The sequence below is a fragment of the Pteropus medius genome, unplaced genomic scaffold, assembly GCF_902729225.1.
Source record: "Pteropus medius unplaced genomic scaffold, Ma_sr-lr_union100, whole genome shotgun sequence".
In the NCBI taxonomy this organism is placed as follows: Eukaryota; Metazoa; Chordata; class Mammalia; order Chiroptera; family Pteropodidae; genus Pteropus; species Pteropus medius.
In genome coordinates, this window is record NW_024349796.1 from 18,765,609 (window position 1) to 18,788,995 (window position 23,387).

Below are 23,387 nucleotides of genomic sequence, written 5' to 3' on the forward strand. Positions count from 1 at the left end.
ACGGAGTGGCGGGCCCGGAAAAGGCGGGTACTTTTAAGACCCAGGGGGCCGGAAAAGGCTAGCGGGGGGCGGAAGTGGCCGTGGACAGCATATTGACCCTGAGGGTGAGGGTCTGATCACCAGATCCCGGCACCAGGCTCCTTCCCTCGTGGTGCAGGCAGACCGCGGGCCAGGAGTCTGGAAATTTATCGAAGCGCAGCTGCGGCCTTGTCTCTCCAGCCTGTCTCTGCACTTGGACCGGCTTAGCCACGAACAGAAGCCTCTATAAGCACTCCCATTCACCATGTCTCAGAGGTAACCACAACCCATACTTCTTTCAGGAATTTATATAAATGGGGTCATACAGCACGTATTTTTTTTATTGCTTTCTTTTGCGTTCCGTTTGTGAGATTCTTCCATGCTGTCGTGATAGCAATAGTTTATTTTCATCACTGATTACAGTTCCGTTGTATGACTAGACCAAATATATTTACCCAATCTGCTAACGATCTCCATTTGCATTGTTTCTACTTTGTGGCTATTACAAATAATGCTCCCCTATACACTAGTAAACATGTCTTGGTGCACACGTGTTTGTATTTCTGTTGTGTATATACCCAGGAATGGAACTGCTCCAGCAGAATACTTACAGGTATTGGACTCTGGTAGGCACTGCCAGTTTTCCAAAGCGATCGTGTCTGTTTGCATTACCACCAGCCGTGATGAGAGTTATTTCTTCACATTGGGGGTTGACCAGACAACAAACATTTTAGACTGGGAAATAAGATATACTGCCTTGGCCCTTGCTTCGTATAAGCATCCATAGACGATACATGAGCAAATGAGCATGGCTAAGCAAACTGCTCCAGCGAGGTCGCAGCCTTGGCACACTGGAGGTTTGGGTCATTCTGTGGTCTGCATGTGTCCTCACAGATTCGTATGTTAAATCCTAACCCTCGAAGTGATGGTGTTCGGAGGTGTAATGTGGAGAGCGGGCTGTAAGCCGACAAGTCCTTGCAACCTGTGAGGTCAACCAAGGGTTGCCTGGCCTCCCTCCTAAGAATGGGGAAGCACAAACTGATCGGGGGAACAATGCGGTGTTGCCCGGAGGCAGGGAGTACGCAGTACATAGTGGCGAGAAGGAATGGTAGCAGATGCGGGTTGGGTGATTGTGCAGAGGATGATCTGATCCTAGCCAGCAACTGTATGCTCTTGTATAAAAGCAGCTTGCAAAGATAAAACTGCCATTACTCGCCCTTCAGTGGACAGTGACCTCCTGATCCCAGCTTTCTGTCTTCTTTCTTTTCTTCATCTCCCACCGTTCCCACTCAGGTACATTCTCCAGAGCCGCGCTGGACATGGCAGGATTTACCACTTGCTGGATATGGCACTGTAGCTTTAGGGAAATGATTAGGCCTTGAGGGCAGAAGCCCTCATGAGTGGGATTTGTGCCTTATTAATGAAGTGAGAGCTCCCTCACCGAGTTCTGCCAGGTGAGGACACAGCAAACAAAACAAAACAAAAAACCCTAGCCCTCTATGAACCAGGAAGTGGGCCTTACCACACACTGATTCTGCCAACACCTTGGTTTTAGACTTCCTAGCCGTCAGAACAGTGAGAAATAAAGTCGTTGATAAGCTTCCAGTTTGTGGAATTATTATAGCAACCCGAACTGACTAAGATAGATACATGGACTTGAGCCAAAGTCCATTCCTCCTTCATGATCAAGTCCATTCCTCCTACTGTCAAGACTGTTGCCACTCCAGATAGGGCAATAACGCCTTCACGGAAGGACTTCAGGATGTTACTTTTGGGTGTAGGTAAGAACTTTCTGGCCTTCAGAAGCCAAAAGGATTGTCTTGTGTCTTCCCTTCACCAGACTGTCATCTGTCTTAGCCTACCAAAATCAGAATTAGGAAGCGCATACACCTCTGCTTGCCTGGGACAGTCTGCTTTACATGTGGAGAGCCTCTCCTCTCTGCCCTGCCACTATGCCAGTGCCCGTGACAAATTCACATTTCCTTTCTCTTGGAGAGTATGTTCTGGGTAAGAGGTTACTCTAGTCAGGGGCTATGGAGTGGCTTACTCCATCTGTCCTGTGAAAGGCTGTTGGGGTCTTTATGAAGGATGAGGCTCTCTCTGGCGGGGAAGTTGCTGGCGTGGCAAATTAACCTGGCTTTGACCAGAGTTATCTCTGCTGCCATGGGTCAGCTGGGGCTGGGTTCGAGTCTGCCCAAGGGCTCCGGCAGTCCAGTGCCCAGCAAGTCCTTGTCCTTCTGCGCTCGGCCTCCTCCGGGTCCCCTCCTGTCCTTCCTCCCCTCTCTGCGGGCCTGCCATGAATGATCTTCACGATGGGATGGCTCCTTAACGGGCCTCCGTGGACCTCTCGTCTTGTTAGTCATTCAGGGGGCAGCAGGTGGGAAGGACCTGCACCCAGGAGCGTGAACTGCACCAAGTTCCACAGCACAGCCCTCCCACCGAGCACCCTGCTTTTGTCACGAGATGCCGGCCCATGCTCCCTCCCTACCCCCTTCATTTTCTGGTGGGAATACCTCGTCTGACCTCCCAGTCCGAACACCCCTCCCACGAACTCACTCTTTGCCTGGGCAGGGGCTCCAGAAAGGGACTCGGAGGTGGCGTGTCGGGGTAAAGGCATGTTTCTGCTTGTCCCTGAAGGTCCCCAGATAGGCCTCGCTTTCAGAGATGGTTGGCCCCTGCCCAGCCGCTGCAATACCCTCCTCCTCCCCTCTGGCCAGGGACAGGATAAGCATCAGCCTGAGCTTCAGCTAGCTCCTCTGCAGATAGCTGAGGGCACGTCCCCTGATGAAGACAGGCCGGGCAAGCCCCAGGATCTAGTCATCAGGGGCCCGAGTCTCAGAGCTCAGTTAACCGCTGGCCCTGCCTTGGCTTTCCAAAGGGCTGTGGGCCCTGGAGTCGGGACTGTGGGCTCTCTTGCTGTGTGTGGAGTGCCTGCAAGAAGTCTTAGGCCTGTGCAGTTTAAGTAACAACCACCACCATCACAATTTTAACTGTCACCACCACAAAATAGCTGACATTTATTGAGTGATTACTATGTGTTTTTAGGTACTTTTCATGAATTAATGAATTATTTCAATAACTCGGAAATGAGTTATTACTATCTGTAATTCATAGACAAGGAAACTGAGGTCCAAGGAGATTAAGTTTTCCAAAGTTAAGTACATAATAAATGGCAGAGACTTTTCGAACGCAGGTAAGTCTGGCTGCAGAATCCATACTTTTTAAAAAAACTTTTCTATATTATTTTGTTACACTACACTATAGGAAATCCTACTATTATATATATTTTTTCAAATCAGAAGGAATACTTTCCAATGCCTCCAAAGCAATGGTTCCTAGGCGTTCGGATTTCACAGGCTATTTCAATTTAAAAGACTTCTGGCAAACATATTTTTGCCACCCTGAAGTTTTGACAAAAGACCTTAAAAAAGAAACACTACCCCTGTCATTTACTATAAGCACAAAATAAAGGCCGATATAATATAGTATCATAAAAGTACGATGGATGTAATCTAGAAAGATAGCATCCTAATGCTATGTGCACTTATGTGTTGTCCTTAAATGTGCCTCTTTGTTGAGGACAAAGCTTTTAGAACATTGTCTTTCCACCCTCTTCCTAATAGCTAGGTTAAGAACTAGATGCCACTTGCATTTAAATATAAAAGCTCTTTTAGTAACTTTTACAATTTTTCTCTCTAGAAAGAACCTGTATCTTTGGGTCTGGAAGCTAAAGTGCCATTAATTAAAAATCGTTGCTTTTTAATAAAAGGCGGGATAAAAGATCTATGGGTGAATTGTTCCACTAAATTGGCCAAAGGACTTTAAGAGTCTGAGGGGCCTCGCTTAAGATCCTATTCTTGAAATTTTGAAACATGAAACAAATAATTATGGAATTATCATTTCCTTCAATCCAGTATATTAAAATAGTAGTTATACTGTTGAAAATGAGAGGACATTTTCAGTTTTAACCTTTGTGATGGTGATGGTATATTAATGAGATCTGTCTTGCACCTTTGGCTTCCTCCAGTCCTGATGCCTGAGTGCTTTCAACAGGGTGCCACCAGAGCAGAAAGGTACAAGCATTGGGCCTTATGAATTTTTTATTGATAACTGAAATGAGAAGGCTCAGCACTTACTGGCTGCATTTTGAACTGAACTACAACATGAATTATGTATACGTGGAAAAATTATTTGAAACAATTTTAACAGTCTGTGAGAACCTTGTTTTGTTATGACTTTTAGAATAGTTCAGTATTGTCAATTATATTCAGTTTCGATTATAATTTTTAATTGATTCAAGCCTATCAGCATGACCTCTGGTAACAGTCTGTTTTGCAATGTTAGTTTAAGGCCCGTGGTTTACTCCTAAGGAAAGTCTGCTTACTAGGTAATTAGATTTTAAAAGGGAGTGTCCTAAACACCTTAGGGAGGCATCCTAAGGTGGATCCCGCTGGTTGGATACCTGGTTCCTAAATACTGTGCTTCTCAAGACGGTCTGAAAGCTGCAAGAGTTAGAGGGACAAAGTACATAACTCGGGACAGCAGATACCTTATTCGTACTGGTGATACCACTCGGGTCCTTCACAGTTCTGTGATCTTCATTAAGTGACTTTCCTGTCTCAATACAAAGGAAAGACAATATTCTTCCCTCATCAATCTTTCTAGTGCTTTTTGTTTGAAAGATGGTAGTAGATCGAAAAGATTTTAAGACCTCCCCTCATTTTGAGAATTCAGTTTTATACCTTTTGAATAAGAAATCTGAAGACAAGAGACCCACGTTGGACTAGCAGGCGCTCGGTCTGTGGGGCCTCCGGACCTGAAGCACCAACCCCCTGACACGAAGCGGCAGCCGCCGGGGCGCAACCGGACGCGAGCGGGCGCGCGGGCGCCGGGGACTGCGCATCCCCTGGGCCAGGCGGTGATTGGTTCCCGGCAGTGACGTCACGGGCGACGCGACGCGGAGCCCTGCCTGAGTCCTCGCGAGAGCCGCGGCCTGCGGTGCGGGATGGCTGCGGGGCCGGGCGGAGCAGTCCCGCGGCTGCCGGAGCCGGCTCTGACGCCCGAGACATGGCCCGGGGGCCCGGCCCGCTAGGCCGGCCTCGCCCTGACACGGCCGCCATGCCCAAGCGAGGGAAGAGACTCAAGTTCCGGGCCCACGACGCCTGCTCCGGTCGAGGTGGGCGCGGGGCCCGGGTGCCGAAAGGCTGGGCTGGCGGCCGGGAGGGGGCTGGACGCGGCGGGAGGGGGCCGTGGACAGGAGGCCGCCTCCTTTGAGGGTTGCTGCTTGTTTCAGTGACCGTGGCGGATTATGCCAACTCGGATCCGGCCGTCGTGAGGTCTGGGCGGGTCAAGAAAGCCGTCGCCAATGCCGTTCAGCAGGAAGGTAGGCTTCCGACGGGTCCCCTCCGACTCTGGCCGTGAGGACGGAGCTGGGTGGTTTGCTTGCCCGGGGTCCGGCCTCGGCGCTTTTCCCGCGGCCTCCTCCGTAGACGCGTGTGACCCCTCGGTGGCTGCGCACACGGATTCCGGGGAGGGCAGGGGGGCGCCCGGGGCAGAAACGTCGTCCTCCTGCCTTCGCCCGCTCTCCTGGGCTGCCCACCACTTTCTTCCTGGCTTCTAGCCCTCTTTCCGTAGTTCGCATAGACTCTCCACTTACGCTGCAGTTTGCTTTTTTGTGTAATCATCGCCTTGGAGTGCTTTCCTTCTCCTTTGCTTCTCTTGCTTTCAAGCTTTTTACTTACGTATCCCTGTCCTCCCTGAGACTTGGGTTTTTATGACACCTACGGTCTCCAACCCAGGAACTCGGTAAAATGGGCCCAATTCCTGCCAAACGTCGGTCCTCAGAATTTGTGTAAATGAAAAAAGCAATTACCTTTTTATCCTGCGGGGTTCGTAGTGGAAGAACGATGCACTCCCGTTTTCTTCAGGAGTCAAGTTTCTTTGGAGTTACTTGGCCCATTGCTTTTCAACTTTTTGTATTTTAAATGCTCAGTTTTCTTGCTTTTTAGATCCTTAGCTTTTTTCCAGCAGACTCTCAACACTGCCTTTGCTCTTTTTTCTGTTTTTTTTTTTTTTTTCTTCGTGGATGCTGATACCCTGCCTAATCCATTTGTATGTCTGGGTGGGGCTGGCTCTGCCTTCTCACTCTCCCTTCATTTTCTTCTAGTAAAATCTCTCTGTGGCTTGGAAGCCTCTCAGGTTCCTGCGGTGGAAGCTCTTTCTGGGGCTGGCGAGCCCTGTGACATCATCGACAGCAGTGATGAGATGGATGCCCAGGAGGAGAGCATCCGTGAGAGAGCCATCTCCAGAAAAAAAAAAAGCAAGAGGCACAGAGGTACAGGGCTTGTGCTTTCTTTGGATTAATAGTCTTGTCCGTGACGATGACTCGAAGCCGGCGCTTTCTCAGTAGCACCAGAGGTGATCGATAGCTGGGGGGAACCACAGTTTGGACCTTAGCAGGGGGACGTGGTTTACTATACCGGGCTTTCCATTTTGTCTAAGTGGAGTGGAAAGGGTCTTGCTACAAGTCAGGAGCTTCCTGGAGCTGTGATCTCGATTGTGGTGGCCATTCACTGAGAACATGTCATCTTTGGGTCAAACCCATGTGGCAACAGGAAAACAAAAAGCCTTTGTATTTCTGGATTTCAGTAGGTATAAGGAAGCAGAGATGTGACAAAAAATGTTTTCCCACATATATGGATTGTGGATAACTAGTTACCTTTCAGCTGAGGCTAGATATTATGCGCTTTTAAGTGTCTTGAAATGATTAATGTTTACTTTATGTCTAATAGGTACTGTGGGAAATAGAAAAGTATGTGACATTTATATCTTAATGGCAATAAAATTTACACAAATGATAAAAAGAAAATAAACTAACAGTATACAATGTGCCAAACCGTCGTTCAGTGGTTTGCTCTAGGTTTAATGAATCAGACTCTCTTGGGATAGAGCCCAGAATAGCTGTTCTTAAAGCTAAAGTGGTTCTGATGACCAGCTAGAGTTAGGGGGAAGCTAATGAATAAATATGTGTCTCAGATTCTACTTGAGAATCAGATAATAGATACCTGTATGTGTTAAATATGCTGAAATAATCAATAAATTAATGAACCGATATTGCTTTGCACTTATATCAATTCTTGTCAGTGATACTGCTCTCTTCCAGAACCTGAAATTAATATTGACATTCCTCACACTTTTTCATTCTTAATTTCTCTCTTGAAATCTCTACTCATCATCACCATTCTATTAGAGATTTATCTTGGTCTTTTTTTTTTTCCTTTGGACACATTCCACAGAACGGCTTACAGATTTTTAAAACATCTCGATTGGGATAAAACACTCCTTTAAAGCGTACAAGTCAATGGCTTCAAGTATGTTCACAGTTGTGCAGCCGTCAGTGAGATCTACGTTTAGAGCATTTCTATCTTCCCAACCTTATCAGCATCATTCCTCATTCCTAGCAACCACTGGTCTACTTCTGTCTCTATAGATTTGCCTATTTTGGACATTTTATATACGTGGAATTATGTAATATAAAAGATCTTTTTGCGTCTACCTTATGTCACTTTTACAGCGTTTTTAAGATTCATCCATATATAGCACGTGTCAGTATTTCATTCCTTATTGTTGCTTTTTATTTGGCTATTATAACTAAATAATGTTGCTGTGAACACATGGACAATTTCTGTGTGGACATATATTTTTATTTCTTTTGGGTAGGAGTGAAATTGCTCGATTACATGGTAATTCTGTGTTTAACTTTTAGAAGAATTGCCAAACTGTTTTCTGAAGTTTCCATTTATATTCCCACCAGCAATGTAGCAGAGTTCCAGTTTCTCCACATTCTTACCAACACTTGTTACTGTCTGACTTTTTAAATAATAGCATCCTGGTTTTGATTTGCATGTCTTTGACAGCTAATGATGTTGAGCACCTTTTCATGTGTTTATTGGCCATTTTTATGTTTTCTTTTGAGAAATGTCTATTCAAGTCTTTTGCCCACTTTTTAAATTGGGTTGTTTATTTCTTTATTACTGAGTTGTAAGAATTCTTTATGTCCTTAGGACACCAGTAACTTATATGTGATTTGTAGCTTACAGACTCCTCAGTGTAATTTATCTTTTAGGTTCCTTCATTCTAGTCAGACTGGTTTTTCTTTTTCCTTCTTTCTTTTAACTTCTTTCTAATGAAACATATATAAAAGAATAGAGAATAATATAATGAATCTCGTGTGGCTCTTACTCAGCTTTAAAAGTTACCAGCTCATGGCCATTTTTGTTTCACCTCCCCCGACCCCCATCCTAAAACACTACACACAGACACACACACACACACACACACACACGTGACACACACACACACACAGACACACACTAATACACACAGACACATTACACACAAACACAGATACACACACACAGACACACACAGACACACACACACAGAGGATTATTTTGAAACAGTTCCAGATAGCCTGTTATTTCTGTAAATATTTTTGTAGTTATCCCCAAAAGATACTCTAAAAAAAAACCCATTTTTCACATTTTAAATAGTTGATAGTAATTTCATAATAACAAAGTCTTGTTAGACTTGTCTCTTTATTGCTGTTTCATATGTTTTGTTTTTCTAAGTATCTGGGCTTCATGTCAGCTGTTTATGTGGCTTGGAATACTTTCCTCTTAACCTGTGCCTATCACAATTCTTTGTCTTTCATGGCTTATTTCCATGATGCTCTTCTTTACTGATTCCATTTTCTACATTTTTAAATTTCTTAATGATTATATATAAGAAACAGCTCTTCAGTAATTAGTGAATTTTGTCCCAAAGACAAAACTTTTCGTGTCTCTCTGCTTCGCCAAAGTTCTGACTGGTCTCCGTGGAGGAAATTCTGATAGTGGAGGAAAGTCATTTGCCTTCTCCTTCAGAGAGAGATTTAATGTGGGAGAAGGTGGGGCCCAGACATGGTAGCTCGAGCCTTAACTGGTCACTGGAGATAACTAACTAGAAAGGGGAGGGACCCAAAAAAAGGATGTCGTCTTCGAGGCGCCAGCTGGTGTTACGAAGCAGCTGACGCAGGAGCCTGGTCGAGCCCTAGAACTGCAGGAAGCAGTTAGCTGGACAGGCAGAGGCAGGGGCTTTGGGCCAGGAAAGAAAAAGGAGAAAGCTGGATTTTGGATAGTTCTATGACTGAGTCTGAGTTAAACATTAGCACTAGGATTAGCCCAGACGCAGGGTCTCTATGGAGTGTGAGTTTTTACCTGAAACTGAGATGTGTAATGAACCCCAGAGTCAGGAGAACTAACACTGATGAGATCTGGAGGAGGAGGAGGAGGAGGCGGGGTGCATTGTCACAGTATCTGAACACTGAGCCTATGGCCAGGATCACAGTTCAAACTGACGATGGAACAGGGAGAAACCAGAAGAAAAGAAACGTGTCTGCAGGCAGTTACTGAGTAATGAAAATCACGCTGTAACTCACCTGGTGTTCTTTTTAGTTTGCGCTTTGATGTTTCCTCATACCATCTTAAGATTTTTTTTTTTTTTTTGCAGTGACTGAACCGAAGAAAAGGTTTGATGGGTGCAGCTGTGAGGAAAATCAGGGGCAGAGTTTATGGTGCAAAGCTGGAATCAGGGGCCAGAAAACTTGGGTTCCATTTACTTTGACTAGGAGGCAAGGTTCTGTTTTCTTGATAGGAAGATGGCACCGTCAAATTTTCCTCATGTCTGTTGAAGAATCATTAGAATCGAATGATTTAACGTATGCAAGGTACTCAAAGTAGCATATAAATAGTTGTTAGATAAAATCCTCAAGAGCAGACCTGTTCACTTGGGCAATAGGAAGCAAAAGTTTCCGGCAGCTGGAGTAAGCAGGAAATGATGTGTTTGAGATGCTTCCTTGGACCTGTTTTAAAACCTTAACTGTGTAAGCCCTGGGAGAATTGAAATGATTGATGATCTTTAGGTCCATGTATAATGGACGATTGAAGGTGATAGCTCTTTTTTTCTGTTTCAGAAGACCTGGACGGGGCTGGAGGAGAAGAGTACCCCATGGACATTTGGCTCTTGCTGGCCTCCTATATCCGTCCTGAAGACATTGTGAATTTTTCCCTGATTTGTAAGAATGCCTGGACTGTCACTTGCACTGCTGCCTTTTGGACCAGGTTGTACCGAAGGTGCGACCACAGTTTGCTAACTCTGTTGTCTGCGTTGCTGATTTCATGTGGTTTATTGGGGGAGGACCTGGCAATGGTGACTTTCCAATTTCTACTCTGTGCCTGGGTGTGAGCCTGGCTTTGGACTCCTCGAGGCCCTCTCTGATTTAAAATTGATGTTATTAATTCATCCAGGTAATCGTCTTCCCTGTGTTTGACTCCACCCCTGATCCTGTGTCCACTTGCAGCAAAGAGTCTTCAGGTTTCAGAAAAAACTGTTTTGGACTTTCTTCAGGGGTTATCTTAGCTAGAATTTTCAAAAGCTGCAGGTGCCTACTTGTCTTTTCGACTAGATTCATTTCTTAGATTTGCTAGTCATCTTAAAGTATCATGTAGTTTTGGTACTTATGCTGCCCTACATGCAGGGTTACTGCTGAGGAGAGAGTGAACAAACAGTATGGTTAGCGAGAGGGCTGGCTCTCGATCTTGGGTGAAGAAGTATAGACCGTAAGGATGCGATAGGAAGGGATGTTGAGGTAGCAGGGAGCTGAAGCATGTGACAGGAGGACTGGTGGCTCTTCTCCGGTACAGGTTCTTTCTGAGGGTCTGAAGTATGTCATATCAAGGTAGAGACCTGCCCTTTTTTAGGGTGAAATATTGAGGATTAGAAATGTTGAAATGGGTGTAGTAGTGCTGGGTTATAAGATGTGTGTGAACTGGGTTGTGTGTGGCAAAGAAGTACAACTAGCTGAGAAGTGAAGGGACCATGTGCGAGCACTGGGGACAAGCTACGTGCAGTTCAGTCATACAGAGACCAGGAGTCCTAGGAGACTGACCTAGAGCAGGAGGACAAGCCACACGTTGGTAGGAGTAACGTGTCTTGTTTCAGGCACTACACGCTGGATGCCTCTCTGCCCGTGCGCCTGCGCCCAGAATCCATGGAGAAGCTGCGCTGTCTCCGGGCATGTGTGATCCGATCTCTGTACCATATGTATGAGCCATTTACTGCTCGAATCTCCAAAAACCCAGCCATTCCAGAAAGCACACCCAGCACATTAAAGAATTCCAAAGTAAGTGAGAGTTGGTTTAACTGATGGGCTCTTGTGCAGCGGGCCTATTATCTTGGCTTATCCCAGCTTCCTTGATGGGGAGGGAGGTCTAGGTCTCTAGGTGGCAAGCTGCTAGGGGACTAATGCAAATTTCCAGGGCTCAGGGGTTTTACTTCTCCAAGATGTTCCTGCTGTGTGGGCCTGGCTCACGTTGTCTTTACTTTAAAGCTTTTTGTGCTTTTAGCACGTTCCTTATTTTCTTTAATTTACTTTCGTGCATTGTACGTTGGACCACTTTGGACGGTCCTGATGGTTTTGGTTAGGAAGAGCACAGCTCACATGGTAGGTGTAAACCGTAAATCTGAAGAGGTGCTTGAAGTCACGATACGAAAGTATAACACGAACAGCTTACTGATTTTCTCTTTGTGACGTGACCTTGACCCCTGGGATTCCCCTTTCCTGTTGACCTCCTTCAAAGGCTCTCATGTGGACGTTGCTCCCTTACTGGTTTTTGTACCTCTTTTTGTGCCTTGGGATTTCTCAGTAGTTTGTACTCAGATGTCACATTTAGGTTGGTAGCATTCTGATTTGTAAGCAGGTCTGTCAGCCTTTGGTCCATTCTCTTCCTTTTCTCCTCCCTGATGAAATACCTAGTGAATGCGCCTTTGTCCAGCTAGACGAGTATGGCAGATGCAGTTATTTGGGCAAGTCGATGTATCGTCCCCCCTTTCCTTTCGAACGAATATCACTGTCTAAATTTTATAGCTTTTGAGTTCGTGGGTAATTTTTATTACTCTGTACCTGCACATAATCTGGGGTTCTGTAGCACTTCCTATTCCTTTGTATTTCGTTTCTGTGCTTCGGACGTTATAAGGATTCTCCCCAAGTCTGGCTCGTGTGGTAATGTTACCTGACACACATTGGTTAAAGGGTACTGTTCATTTCAAGATTATTTTTTAAGGTTCCTCCCAGGGTTGCAGACCGAGGCGGTCAGGGCCATTGGCTGAGCTCAAGTTTGTGTCACGCTGGCTGATGGATACAGGGCAGGAGTAGAATTTCACCCAGCAGCTGTTCCTGCTTGTAGTGCGAGCGGACAGCACATGACGTCACATTTACAGTTGCCCTTCCTCGGAAACATTTGTAGTAGCAGACTGTGATGAGGCGGGGGTCATCCCAGAGCTAACCGGCCAGGTGCGAATCAGTTGCTGGAAGCAGAGCGGCATCGGGCAAACTCATGCTTGACACATCCTAGCGGCTCCAGTGCACAATGCAAGTGCTGCTGCCTCAGCTCTGAGTGCCAGTCTTCACGCTCTTACCACTGCAATTAAGTTTCAAAAGTGGGCGCCAGAAGCCAATGTGGAATGATGACCGATGTGTTCATCCAGACGATAAGCCCAGGCCACCTGGCTGCTGCGAGATCTCCTGAAGAGGGTGTGGGACCTCATGCGGTGGCAAGTGGCCCACGCATGGCCTTGCCACTTGTATAACCACAACCGCCTGGCATTCAGGGAGTTGCCAGCATGCCTAAAGGAAGTTGTCCCATGTTCCTGGACTCCAGCTTTTCGTATATGATTCTCCCTCTCTCTCTTTTCAGTAGCATAGCTTGTGTGGGACACTGGAGCCGTTGTGATGGCAGCAGAAGTGTTTGCCCCTTAAAGCCAAGCCCATTATTTTTGATGGAACATCAGGACGTGCAGGGCATGTCTGAAGGGCAGGACAGCTGGCACGGCGGACGACCCACCCCTTATCCCCTGGGAGGTACTTAACTTCTTGTGCTTAACCTTAGCTGTAGCCTGACTTTCACTGAGGGGCTCACTCTAGATGGAATTCACCTCGGCTCTGTCGTTTCCACACTGGCTGTTTGTTCTCAGCAGGTCCCGGGCGGCTGCCCCTGTTACAGGGCCGGCCCTCTCTGCCTGCCGTGGTTATCCTCTTGCCTGGTGGCTACTGGCCGCCCTTAATGTTTCGATACAGAGGAGTGGCCTGCGATTCAGAGACTGCCCCAGTCTCTAGAGACCGCGTTTCTCTCTTTAAAGATGAGAACAACAGGGGTTGACCTCAGCAGCCTCTGAGGTTGACTGACATCGGTCCCTCTTCCCTTCCTGAATAGCCCTGCGATTGTCTCTTTTCCATGTTGCACCAGTGTCAAATTGGAGGGGGTCTCTATCTGTGCCAAAGTAAAATCCCAGCTCTGGGACTGTGGCTGGCTTTAGAGCTATCAAACAGAAAGGTTTTTGCTGATTATTTTTTGTTACCTTATTTTGATTATTTTCTTTTCTGTCTTTTATTTGTTTATTTTTGGTTTATTTTGTTTTTATTTTCTTACAGTGCTTACTTTTCTGGTGCAGAAAAATTGTTGGGAACAGACAGGAACCAATGTGGGAATTCAACTTCAAGTTCAAAAAGCAGGTATGTGGTTGCATCTCCTTTTTGTTTTCCATGTAATATTTTGTTCTGATAAGTTTTACTCGGCATACAATTGCCTTACTCAAATCAAAACTTGTAATTTTGCCTTGAAAAGGAAACGAAGAGGGAACTATTCTGTATCAAAGATACACAAAGATATAGTAGCTTAATGCAGAGAGAACCTTGAGTAGATCCCAGATCAGGGAACAAAGAGGTATACGAGATATTTTGGGGGACAATTAAGTTTGAATACGCTATGGCTAATACATGCTATGAAGTTATTGTTAATTTTCTTGGGTGTGATGATGATATCGTGGTTATATGTAAGTGTGTTTTTTCATGCTGAATAAAGGTAGAGTGTCAATGTCACTTTCAAATGGTTTTGCACTTCCCACCCCCAAAGTGCACGTGATTTTTATAAGTGCACATAAAATGAGTGGGGAGAGAAAGCAAACATGGCAGAATATCCAGTGCTAGGATGTACACAGGACTTTATTGCACTGTTAACTTTTCTTTATGTTTGAAGACTTTTAAAAAGTGAGGAAAAGGAGAAAACTTGTTATATCAATGTACTGAGGTTATTTGCCTAAGTTTGTTTTTTGTCATTCAAAGCAAATGTATTTGTAAGCGACACTAATTAAGCTGGTTTTATGTCAGGCGATCTAGAGAAGTCGTGAGGAGAGGGACTGCCCAAAGGCCCTAGACAGGAAGAGCAGACACTGCCCCGCTGTCTCTGCTTTCTGCTGAAACTGCCTGAGGTCCAGACTGCAGCGTGCGTCTGTTTCGCATCGCTGCCTGTCCTCACCGGCCTCCTTTCTAACGTCTCTCCCCCTACTTACCATCTCAGTGCTGAGACGCATTACAAGTACAATTAGTCATCCCTCACCTGATGGCAGGTGAGCTACAGATAAGTTTGTAATGAAAGTAAATCATATTTTTCATTGATTTTTGGAAAACGTGGTTCCAGAGAAGAATTTTGGCTTTGATCATTGTTTTTAACAAGACGTACACGATCTCTGGTAGCCATTAGATATTGGTAGGGAGTACACCATAGGGCCTCTCTGGGAGGGGCTGCGGTGCGGTCTGGTGTATACCCTGAGACCAGAACTCCTCCTGCAGGGGAGCGCGTACGATTTCCTCTAGTTCTGAGACTCGTGACCCTTGTTTTATGGTGCCTGGCATTAGATGGCCACTTCTGCTTCCATCTCTCTTGTGCAGCAGATGTTCTTTGGAGTTTGACAGATCACAAGATATTTATAGTCTCTCAAACACCGGAGCCTCTGATAGAGCTCTGAGTCTCCAGTTCTTGCCAGATGGCAGGAGATGCCGTAACTGAAGCATCACACCACGGCCACCATGCTCATCCACAGGGGTCGCCCCTCCTTTCAAAGGCCCGATTTTCCTTGATCTCTATAGAAACCAATATGGACGTAATGAAAGAAGAGAGAACAGAAAAGCGGGTCTCAGCGTTCGTTGAGCCATAGGACTTTCATTAGTGGAATCCTAGAGCCATAAAGGTTTCCTCTGAGCCATTAGGTTAATTCTCAGTTCTCCTCAGTCCCCTAGATTAAAGAGCAAGTGCGGAGCGGGGTTGCAGCCTCCTATTCAGTATGAAGATGTTCACACCAACCCAGACCAGGACTGCTGCCTTCTGCAGGTCACCACCCTCAATTTCATCTTTATTCCCATCGTCATGGGAATGATATTCACTCTGGTAAGTGGAGACGAGATGGCATTTCAGCTCTTTCACAGACTAACTGTACCTGGGGTTTGAAAGAAATCTATAAGTTTAACTACTGAAGAAGTTGTTTTTGACAAAGGATAAAAAGAGTCTGAAAGCAGACTGGCACGTTAGGAGCAGAGAGATTTGGGGAGGAGTTATTTATGTCTGACAGCATTTTGCCTGCTTGCTTCTCTGTGGCCAAGCGAACGTGTTTGCTTCTCCTGTGTAGTGATCGTTAACGTCTGAGGAACATTGTTCCACAGGGATAATGAGGATACTGCACGTGAGCACTGTGCGTGGGTACCTTGAGGCAGGCATGTGGTGTCATAAATGCAGTATTAAAATGTAAAGCGACCAGCTCTGTCCCAGGGGGATGCTTTGACCCTTCAAGGCCTAGCTAAGAAACAGCAACTACGCCTCTAGCATATTTTTCAGGTTTTTAAAATTTTTAACTATGTTGACAACTGGAGAGTTCATGTAATTTATCTTCTTTGTCTTTTGGGTTTACGTTCAGAGATACATGGGGTTCCCCCTCCACATCGAACACAGCTTATTCTTTTTTTAATGGTAAGGTAGATAATACGTATTTCATATAAAGAATTTAACTAATGCATAAATACATTGAGAAAAGGTGACTTAGTCTTCCAGTAACCTAAGACTGTCATGAACCGTTTGGGGACTGTTCTTTAATGTGCCCATTAGCATGTACATGTGTGCACTCAGTCTCTTAAGTAACATGTTTCTGAGGTGATGTCATGCACAGTCCTTTTATCGTAGGGGCCTCTCACCTCCCTGTAGGTTAAGCCACGTCGGTGACCCAGTGACCCAGTTGTATATTCCTCGTACTCCATGTACGTCAAACTCATACAGTCCTTTGCAGATTTACATATACGTAAACATATTTAGAGATTTTCTGGTGTATTTTACCAAACATAAAAAAGGGATCAGGTATATGTTTTATGCATCCTATTTTACTTGCTCAGCAATGTCTTCTCAAAATCCTTTCAAGTCGTCCCTTATAGCTCTAACCTGGTTTTTAAAAATTGGCCTTGGTGGTAGTCATTGCGCATGTACCCCTAAATTTGCCATCCACTTGAGAGGTGTTCTTTAGTATAGTTTACATAGTCGAAGCTAAGAAGAACTTATAAAATCACCCTTAATTGTTTGTATCTTTGCAAAGGCATTGGTATTATAACTTAAGATTATCTTACGGCCTGGCCAGTGTAAATATCGTCTAGACTGTCTCATTTCACAGTGACTCGTATGATAACAAGGTTATTTATTTCGGGTGCCGAATTTGCTTCTCCCTCCCAGTTCACTATCAATGTGAGCACGGACATGCGGCATCATCGAGTGAGGCTGGTGTTCCAAGATTCTCCTGTCCGCGGTGGTCGGAAGCTGCGCAGCGAGCAGGGCGTGCAGGTCATCTTGGACCCGGCACACAGCGTTCGGCTCTTCGACTGGTGGCACCCTCAGTACCCGTTCTCCCTGAGAGCATAGTCACTGCTTCCTGTCCCTGAGGGCGGGCCTGAGCTAGGCCAGCCCACTGGTAACCAGTCCAGTGTGGAAGGGGCAGCTGGATTGTGTATCTGGTTAGCGATGCACGTGCTCTTTGGTTCCTGGGGCTCCTGTGAGGGGAAGAAGGGTTGAATCAAGAGGAAAAACAACTATGATTTCTGAACATATTTTAATGTAAAAGTTTTATTTGAAAGGAGAAACCTGGCCCTGTTTTCTGTGTTAAACCTCATTTGGTGCTATTGAGTTTGTTCTTTATTGTTTTATCCTAGTGAAAATGGATGATCTTGCTTTAGGGAAAATTAAACTCTTCAATCTCCAGACAAGGAAGTTGCAGCATTCCCTTATGATAAGAGGAACCTGAGAGGCCTAGAATTGTTGCTGCTGTTGCTTCCAGTTCAGCTGCCCGTCCAATTCATGTGAATATTTTCTCCCTTTACCCTTCTCCAGAAATAAAGCAGGTGACAGGGTTTTCAGAATCTTATAAGATTGCCTTGTGTATCTTTCTTTAAAAGTAATTTTTGGATATTTATCGCATAAATGTTCATTTGCCAACTTTGGATTTTAGATATTTTTTTGCATGAGGCTGAGAGTAGTGACAATAATGACTTTGTGTCCTTGGTACTGCACTGGGAACTTTACATAATATCTCTAATTTTCACAGCCCTGCAAGGTAGGTGACACTGTTCCCATTCTGTGGTTGAGGAAACGGAATTGGTGACTTATCCAAGGCCGTAACAGCCAGTAAATGGCAGAGCCAGGATTCCTACCCAGATCTTTTTTTCTATACCACAGTTAGAAGGATCAGTCTCTCTCTCCTTCCCTTCTCTCTCTCTCTCTCTCTCTCTCTCTCTCTCTCTCTTTTTTAATGGTAGGTAGATAGTGGCAGAGTGCATGTAGATGAAAAGTAAAGGTGAGTAAATATTTGATTTTGGTATACCTAATCCGTAACCAGCCTAAAAGGTATATACAGTTGATGAAAGAGTCTTAAATATGTGTTTCTAAGTAAAATGGAAGAGAAACCAAGAAAGTTACTGCAGGAAAGATAGTGGTATTTTCATTAAATTGTTAGATATTTATTATACTGAAGGTCATTAAAAAAATGCATCCCGTGTCGAAAATAGCGTCTTGAGCTCTGAGCACATTGTGACTTCGTGTGGCCCATCGTCATGCGTGTCGTCCCTGCAGCAACGCGGCCGGCCTGTCGGTCAGAGGACTTGCTGTAGCCGGCAAACTCTGAGAAGAGCAGCGGCACGGGCGCGTTGCTTTGATTTTGCTCCCAAGATAAGCTTGCTGCTTTCTCCCCCTCCCACCCTCACCCCAGATTAGCCAGTGCACTGGATCTTAGCTGGGTATTGCCGTGAGGCGGGCGTTAAGATGATGATAATCTTTAAATGGGAAAGTCCTGTGGGGCAGTCGTGACCATACTGCTAAGTGGATGTGTTGTTTCCTCCCCAGCACCCTCCCTGCCCTGCTGTTTAAGGGGCGTTCTCAGGACGCACCTGCTTAACGCTCTTGCTCACAGCTGACCTTACCGCACGCTGAGGCTGCTCCTGGAGAAAGTGAGCCTGGGTCAGTGAAAAACACAATTTGGGCATTTAAATGATAAAAACAAAACCCAAGGACTGTGAGCCCCTTGCAAATCTGCAATGGAGAGTTTCCTCTCAGGCGAGAGGGAAGAAGCGCAGATCCCTGGTTCCCTGAACCGAAGGTGCCGTTGAGCGGAGGGCGATGTCCTGGTGATTGCCTGTCTCCCATTTAGTGGTTACCTGTAAAAGGGGGGTGCAGTCGATTTGGCTTGATAATTGTGTTCTGACTCAACCTCCGAGCTTTTTCCTCAAACTCCGCGGTGCGATGATAGACATGTTCGACACGTCCTCAGCCGTTCTAGCGGTGGTGACGGACGGACACCGGGCGCAGGGTGTTCGCAGCAGCAGTCCCGGCCTCGGCCTCCCCTCTGCGTTGGCCGAGTTGCCTTTGCTAGGCTGTGTCCTGTTCTGTTAGTGAAAGGAGGGAAGTGTCTCGGGGATTTTTTCCTGATGAGACCCTCACACCACCTGGAGAAGAGTTGGATCTTTCTGGACTACTTCTGTGAAATCTGTTTTGTAATTTTCACTTCCCTAAATACATACCTTGATTTTGCTCTGAGGGTCAGACAAAACAACATAAATTTAGCTTCATTTCTCACCCCCCAAATCAGAATTCCTCCGATTTTCCTGCTTCCTACCAAAGATATAAGGAGACTAAGCCAAATAGTGAACATATTGGAAAAAAGGGAAAAAAAATGAAAGGTTATACGTGCCAGTGATGTCGACTGCAGCATTCTTTGCTGGAGTAGAATGTGTCTATAAATATGTGCACATTGCATGTGCACAAAAAATCCTCACGCCTCTTGTAGTGCTCCCTGGGCCTCGGGAAGGATCGAGTGGGCACAGTGACAGCACTTCTCACACCAGATGGGAAGGAGCAGTTCAGGAGAATGGGGAGATGTAAGGAAAGCTTGTCAGGAATTTTGGCATTGACACTGTCTTCATAGTATGTGTGTATAATAGACGTTTCGTTTTGTAGTGACAGTGGTAGCACAGCCAGGTGCCTGAATTCAGGCAAGTGACTTAAGTGCACACTATGGTAACGTATCTGGATTTCAAGTTTCTCCACTTAAAAACGGGTATGACCAAAGGAGAACTAATAAAGGGGCGCGAGGGAGCTGATGCGAGAGGTGACAAACCACTGGCAACAAGGACGGGACCGAGGCCAATTTGGGGACCGGGTTGGTTCAAAGAGAGGTGGGTGTGCGCTGCGCCCCCTGGAGGGAGGCTGCGGGCCGGCAGGAGACTGCGCGCAGCCTCTCAGGTCACGTGCCACGGCGGGGCTCGGCCTCGGGGGTGGAGCCAGGGCCCTTTGCTGAGGGGCAGGGGCTTGGGGGCAGGGGCTCGGCCTCGGGGGTGGAGCAGGGCCCTTTGCTGAGGGGGCGGGGCTTGGGGGCGGGGCTCGGCGCTGGGAGGCTGCAGTGGCCTCTGGTCACGTGAGGGGTGGGCCGTGCCCCGGGCGGGGGCGTGGCCTGGGGGAGGAGGCGGGGCTCATGCCGCGGAGGCTGCAGCTGCTCGGAGTCCGGCTCCCGACGCGTAGGGCCTCTGCGGTCGCCGCGGCTCCTGGCTGCTGCGGCCTCCGAGTCGAGCTGCCCTGTTCGAGGACCGTTGTCGGGTGAGCGTCCAGAGCCTGGGCTGGGGGAGGAGGACTTCCCACCTCCAGCTTTAGCGTAGTTCGGGGAGCCTCCTTCTGGTGCGCCTCGGGCAGCAGACCCTCTTCACGCTGCAGGCGTAGATGCTGCCCTTCTGCCGCCCCTCACCGGCCTTGGCAGCCCTGTGCCCTTGGGGTGAGCACGGAGGCGGTGCCGGATTTGCGGGGGTGGCATGGAGTTTGCACTCATCCGTCTGCCTCGGAGGAGGGTGGCTGAGCTGGCAGGATTCTGGCGGAAACTGGACGGTCTGCGTCCTCCACCCCCAGGAGATTCCGAGAAGAAGCGCCTTCTAGCTCCTGGGCCACTTCCGCTCCGAGGGGCACAAGAGGTGCTGAGGCCTTGGTGCTTCCCTCGAGGGGGTGGATTTTCATCCTGCGTCGCTCACAACACCCCTTCTTAATGTCTCTAGCTCTCCATCCTCCAGCTGTCAGATGCGGGCTGTGCCGGAGATGCCTGTCTGCGCAGTACCAGCCTGCGGCCGTTGAGGTGGGGGGCAAGGGTGGGTGCAAGTGGAAAAGAGGGCAGGAATAGCGGTTCCTGAGCTGGTAGGGTGAGAGTGGGCGCTGGTTTGAGCACGCAGGTGTCTCCCAGTGTGCGTCCGGCAGCCCTTGGTGGCGGCTGGGAAGAGAGAGGTTGGATCGCACTCGGAAACGCAGTGTGGGTGCTTTTCTTGGAGAAGGAGGAGGGGCGGAGAACAAGTGCCACTAGGTGCTGATGTCACCTTTGGAGACAGGCATGCTGGCGGTGTCCATGAGAGGGGCAGGAAGTTGGGGCTGCGGCTCTGCCATTTACACCACGAGCAGGTGTTAAGGGGTCTCTGCTCCCGTGAAGACTCCCTCTTGCAGAAGACAGGGCTCGGGGACTCCCCTCAGTCTTCACAGAGGTGCGGGAACCGGTCCCTGGTACTTTGTTCGGCATGCCGTAGGCGTTTGCTGGGTACCCACTGTGTGCCAGACGCTGTGCTGGGTGCTGGGTCTTCTGAAGGCAATTTGGGGCGATGGGAATATCGAAAGTGCACACCACTACATGGGCACTCTGCTGACACCCCCCTCCCGTTTCGTTACGTTGCTGTGGGATTAGACAAAGCTGGGGCGTCTGAACTGGTTTCCATCCCACCCACCCCATCACTGCTAACAGCCCGGTGGTCCCAGGGGAAGCTGCCTCAGCAAAAGGAGCAGTTTGACTGATTTCCCCTGGCTATGTTCTAGGACTTCGTCTTGAGGTCTGAGGAGGCTGCCTAGGTTGAATGGTATCTCAAATCAATAGCACAGTGGTTTTAGGGGGCAAGAATGTACTGGAACCCGCGGCAGACTTGGGCTCTGGGAGCAGGGTCAGAAGGGAAATCGCACCCAGAGTGCTGTGTGGGCACGTGCTGCCGAGCACGTCGTGATGTCCGAGCCGTGCGGTGTGTGTGGCCTGGCACCTGGGTACTGAGGGGTTGGAGGGGCAGGGCAGGTGCCTCCCTGAGGTGGTCACTGAAATCTTAGAGGTGGGAAGAGTTGTCAGGAATTGCTGAGGTCCTTTCAGAGCCTCTGAGGATAACTGGGTGAGAGCTAGGGGAGAGGACGAGGAGTCGGGCTATGGTTGCATGAGGCAGGGTGCAGGCTCAGCAGGTCCGGGGCACAGGGGGCCAAGAGGACCTCAGGATATGGGGGAGCCAGCTGAGGCCTTTTTATGCCAGGGACACTCTGCCCTGGGGCTCTGGGCCCCTGGATGGGTTGCTGTGGAAACACGACGTGGTGTGGAGTGGTGTGTGGGCCTGTGCTGGGGAGGAGTCGGTATGGGGCAGGGAGGATGGAGGGAGTGAAAGCTGTCTCAGAGTCTAGGAGGAATGGAGGGGAGGGAGTGTACTGCAGCCACAGGAAGTCACCATCTGTGCCCCTCTGGCCCGCTATCTCACTGACCTATAATTAGCTCTAGAAAGCATAGGGTGCTGGCTCACAGGAACGTGGCCCTTTGTGAGGCCATCACAGTAGGAAGTATTCGGAGGGGCCTCGGCACTGGAGAAAGGCCGAAGGGACTGCCGCTGGCGCCCCCTCAGCCTTCGCTGTGCTGAGAGGGCCTCTGGGGCCTGAGAACGTCCTGGGGCAGGGCCGCTAGGGGAACCAGCAGTGGGTGGGAGCCCTGAGCTGGGCCGGTATGACTGGAGGCCCCAGCAGAGAGAGCCTGAGGACTCCTCAGTCACACAGTGCTCATCGTTCTGTTCTCAGCACTGCGTGCTGCAGCCCCCACCGTCCTCAGGTGTCTTCTGTCCCCCTGGCGAGGTCAGCTCTGGCACGGAGCAGGGGCTGCTTCGTTCTGGCCAGTTTAACTGGTCAGACTCCTAATGGTGCGCAGGCTGTGCCAGAGGCTGGGCGTCCGGTCGCATGCTGCTACGCTGTATCTGTGTTCGCTCAGGGAGACTGTGCGCTTCTTGAGGGTGGAGATTCCTGTCATGTGCCTTTTATTTCCTTCACAATTCCTAGCGCGGTCCTGGACTCCCGGCAGTCAGCTGCGTAAGGAAGCGGTGGGTTGAATTGAGGTCTGTCTTCTGGTCCCCTGGGCTCAATGAGGCAGGGTCTCCCTGCACCCAGGACTATTTCACCTGGAGCAGAGGGGCCCCTGGGGGCCCTGTGCAGTGGTGTTCCCTCTCAGTGGGGAATCAGATTCTGTGGGCAGTGGAGGTAGGGAACATTCCTAAATCTCCCGTGAAGCATGGTATATGGGTTTAGGTTTAGAACTCTGAACAGATACAGTATACGTTATATAGCAGTTACATAAATGTATAATGTATACCATGATTTTAAAAAGTAATTATGTACAGTATAACTTCGTAGTTACCTGTCAGAAGGAATAGCTGGTTTGCACTTAGAGGCCTTTATTGCTTCTTTTGCCCAGTCGGCAGAGTGGGATTCTGGTAGCCGCATGTGTGATATAATGTCATGGCCAGTGTCTTCAGATAACTGTCATTTCAAGGGGGAGATAGGTTTCTATTCACTTTAAGAAACAGCTTCCTTAGGACAGTGAGGGCTCCCTCAGGTGGTGCTGAGTTCCTGCTCCCTGAAGGACAGTGACGTGTCGCGTGGGGGTGGGCATGCAGGGCCTCCAGAGCCCTTCCAAGCAGGAGTCCATCCTGGTAGGGGCAGGGATGGGCTGAGCGCTGGATGTGTCTCACAGGTGCTGCAGAGGTCTCTGCTGTGGGTCAGAGGAGAGGTGCTGTGAGTGGAGGGCCTGGGGGTGGGGCTGGGCCAGGGGCTGCTCCCCAAGTAGTGGACGTTCTGCTCTGCGAGATCCTGGGGGTGCCT

The 23,387-nt window shown here is 48.1% G+C and overlaps 2 protein-coding genes across 12 annotated transcripts in view; both read left to right on the plus strand.

Moving 5' to 3' along the window:
• Positions 1-55: 55 nt before the first annotated feature.
• TMEM183A (transmembrane protein 183A) lies at positions 56-17,346 on the plus strand. 5 transcript variants are annotated; one of them, XM_039883618.1, is made up of 10 exons: positions 56-294; positions 1,312-1,799; positions 4,773-5,194; positions 5,312-5,401; positions 6,185-6,352; positions 10,031-10,190; positions 11,059-11,239; positions 13,547-13,627; positions 15,183-15,338; positions 16,662-17,346. In XM_039883618.1, exons 3-10 carry the CDS (start codon positions 5,086-5,088, stop codon positions 16,845-16,847), a joined length of 1,131 nt encoding a protein of 376 aa, XP_039739552.1. In that variant the 5' UTR covers positions 56-294; positions 1,312-1,799; positions 4,773-5,085; the 3' UTR covers positions 16,848-17,346. The 5 variants fall into 5 exon arrangements, with proteins under 5 accessions (XP_039739552.1, XP_039739553.1, XP_039739554.1 ...); XM_039883619.1 differs by lacking the exon at positions 1,312-1,799; XM_039883620.1 differs by lacking the exons at positions 56-294; positions 1,312-1,799 and having other exon boundaries at positions 3,133-5,194; positions 10,034-10,190.
• Positions 17,347-19,921: 2,575 nt separating this feature from the next.
• Positions 19,922-23,387, plus strand: part of PPFIA4 (PPFI scaffold protein A4) — a 36,522-nt gene continuing 33,056 nt past the window's right edge. For 6 of the 7 annotated variants that reach the window (XR_005657480.1, XM_039883617.1, XM_039883611.1 and 3 more), the window contains exon 1: positions 19,922-20,066. The gene's annotated coding sequence lies outside the window, so the exon portion shown is untranslated. Of the gene's footprint in view, positions 20,067-20,096; positions 20,590-23,387 lie in introns of those variants that run through there. The other variant, XM_039883612.1, reaches the window with a different exon arrangement.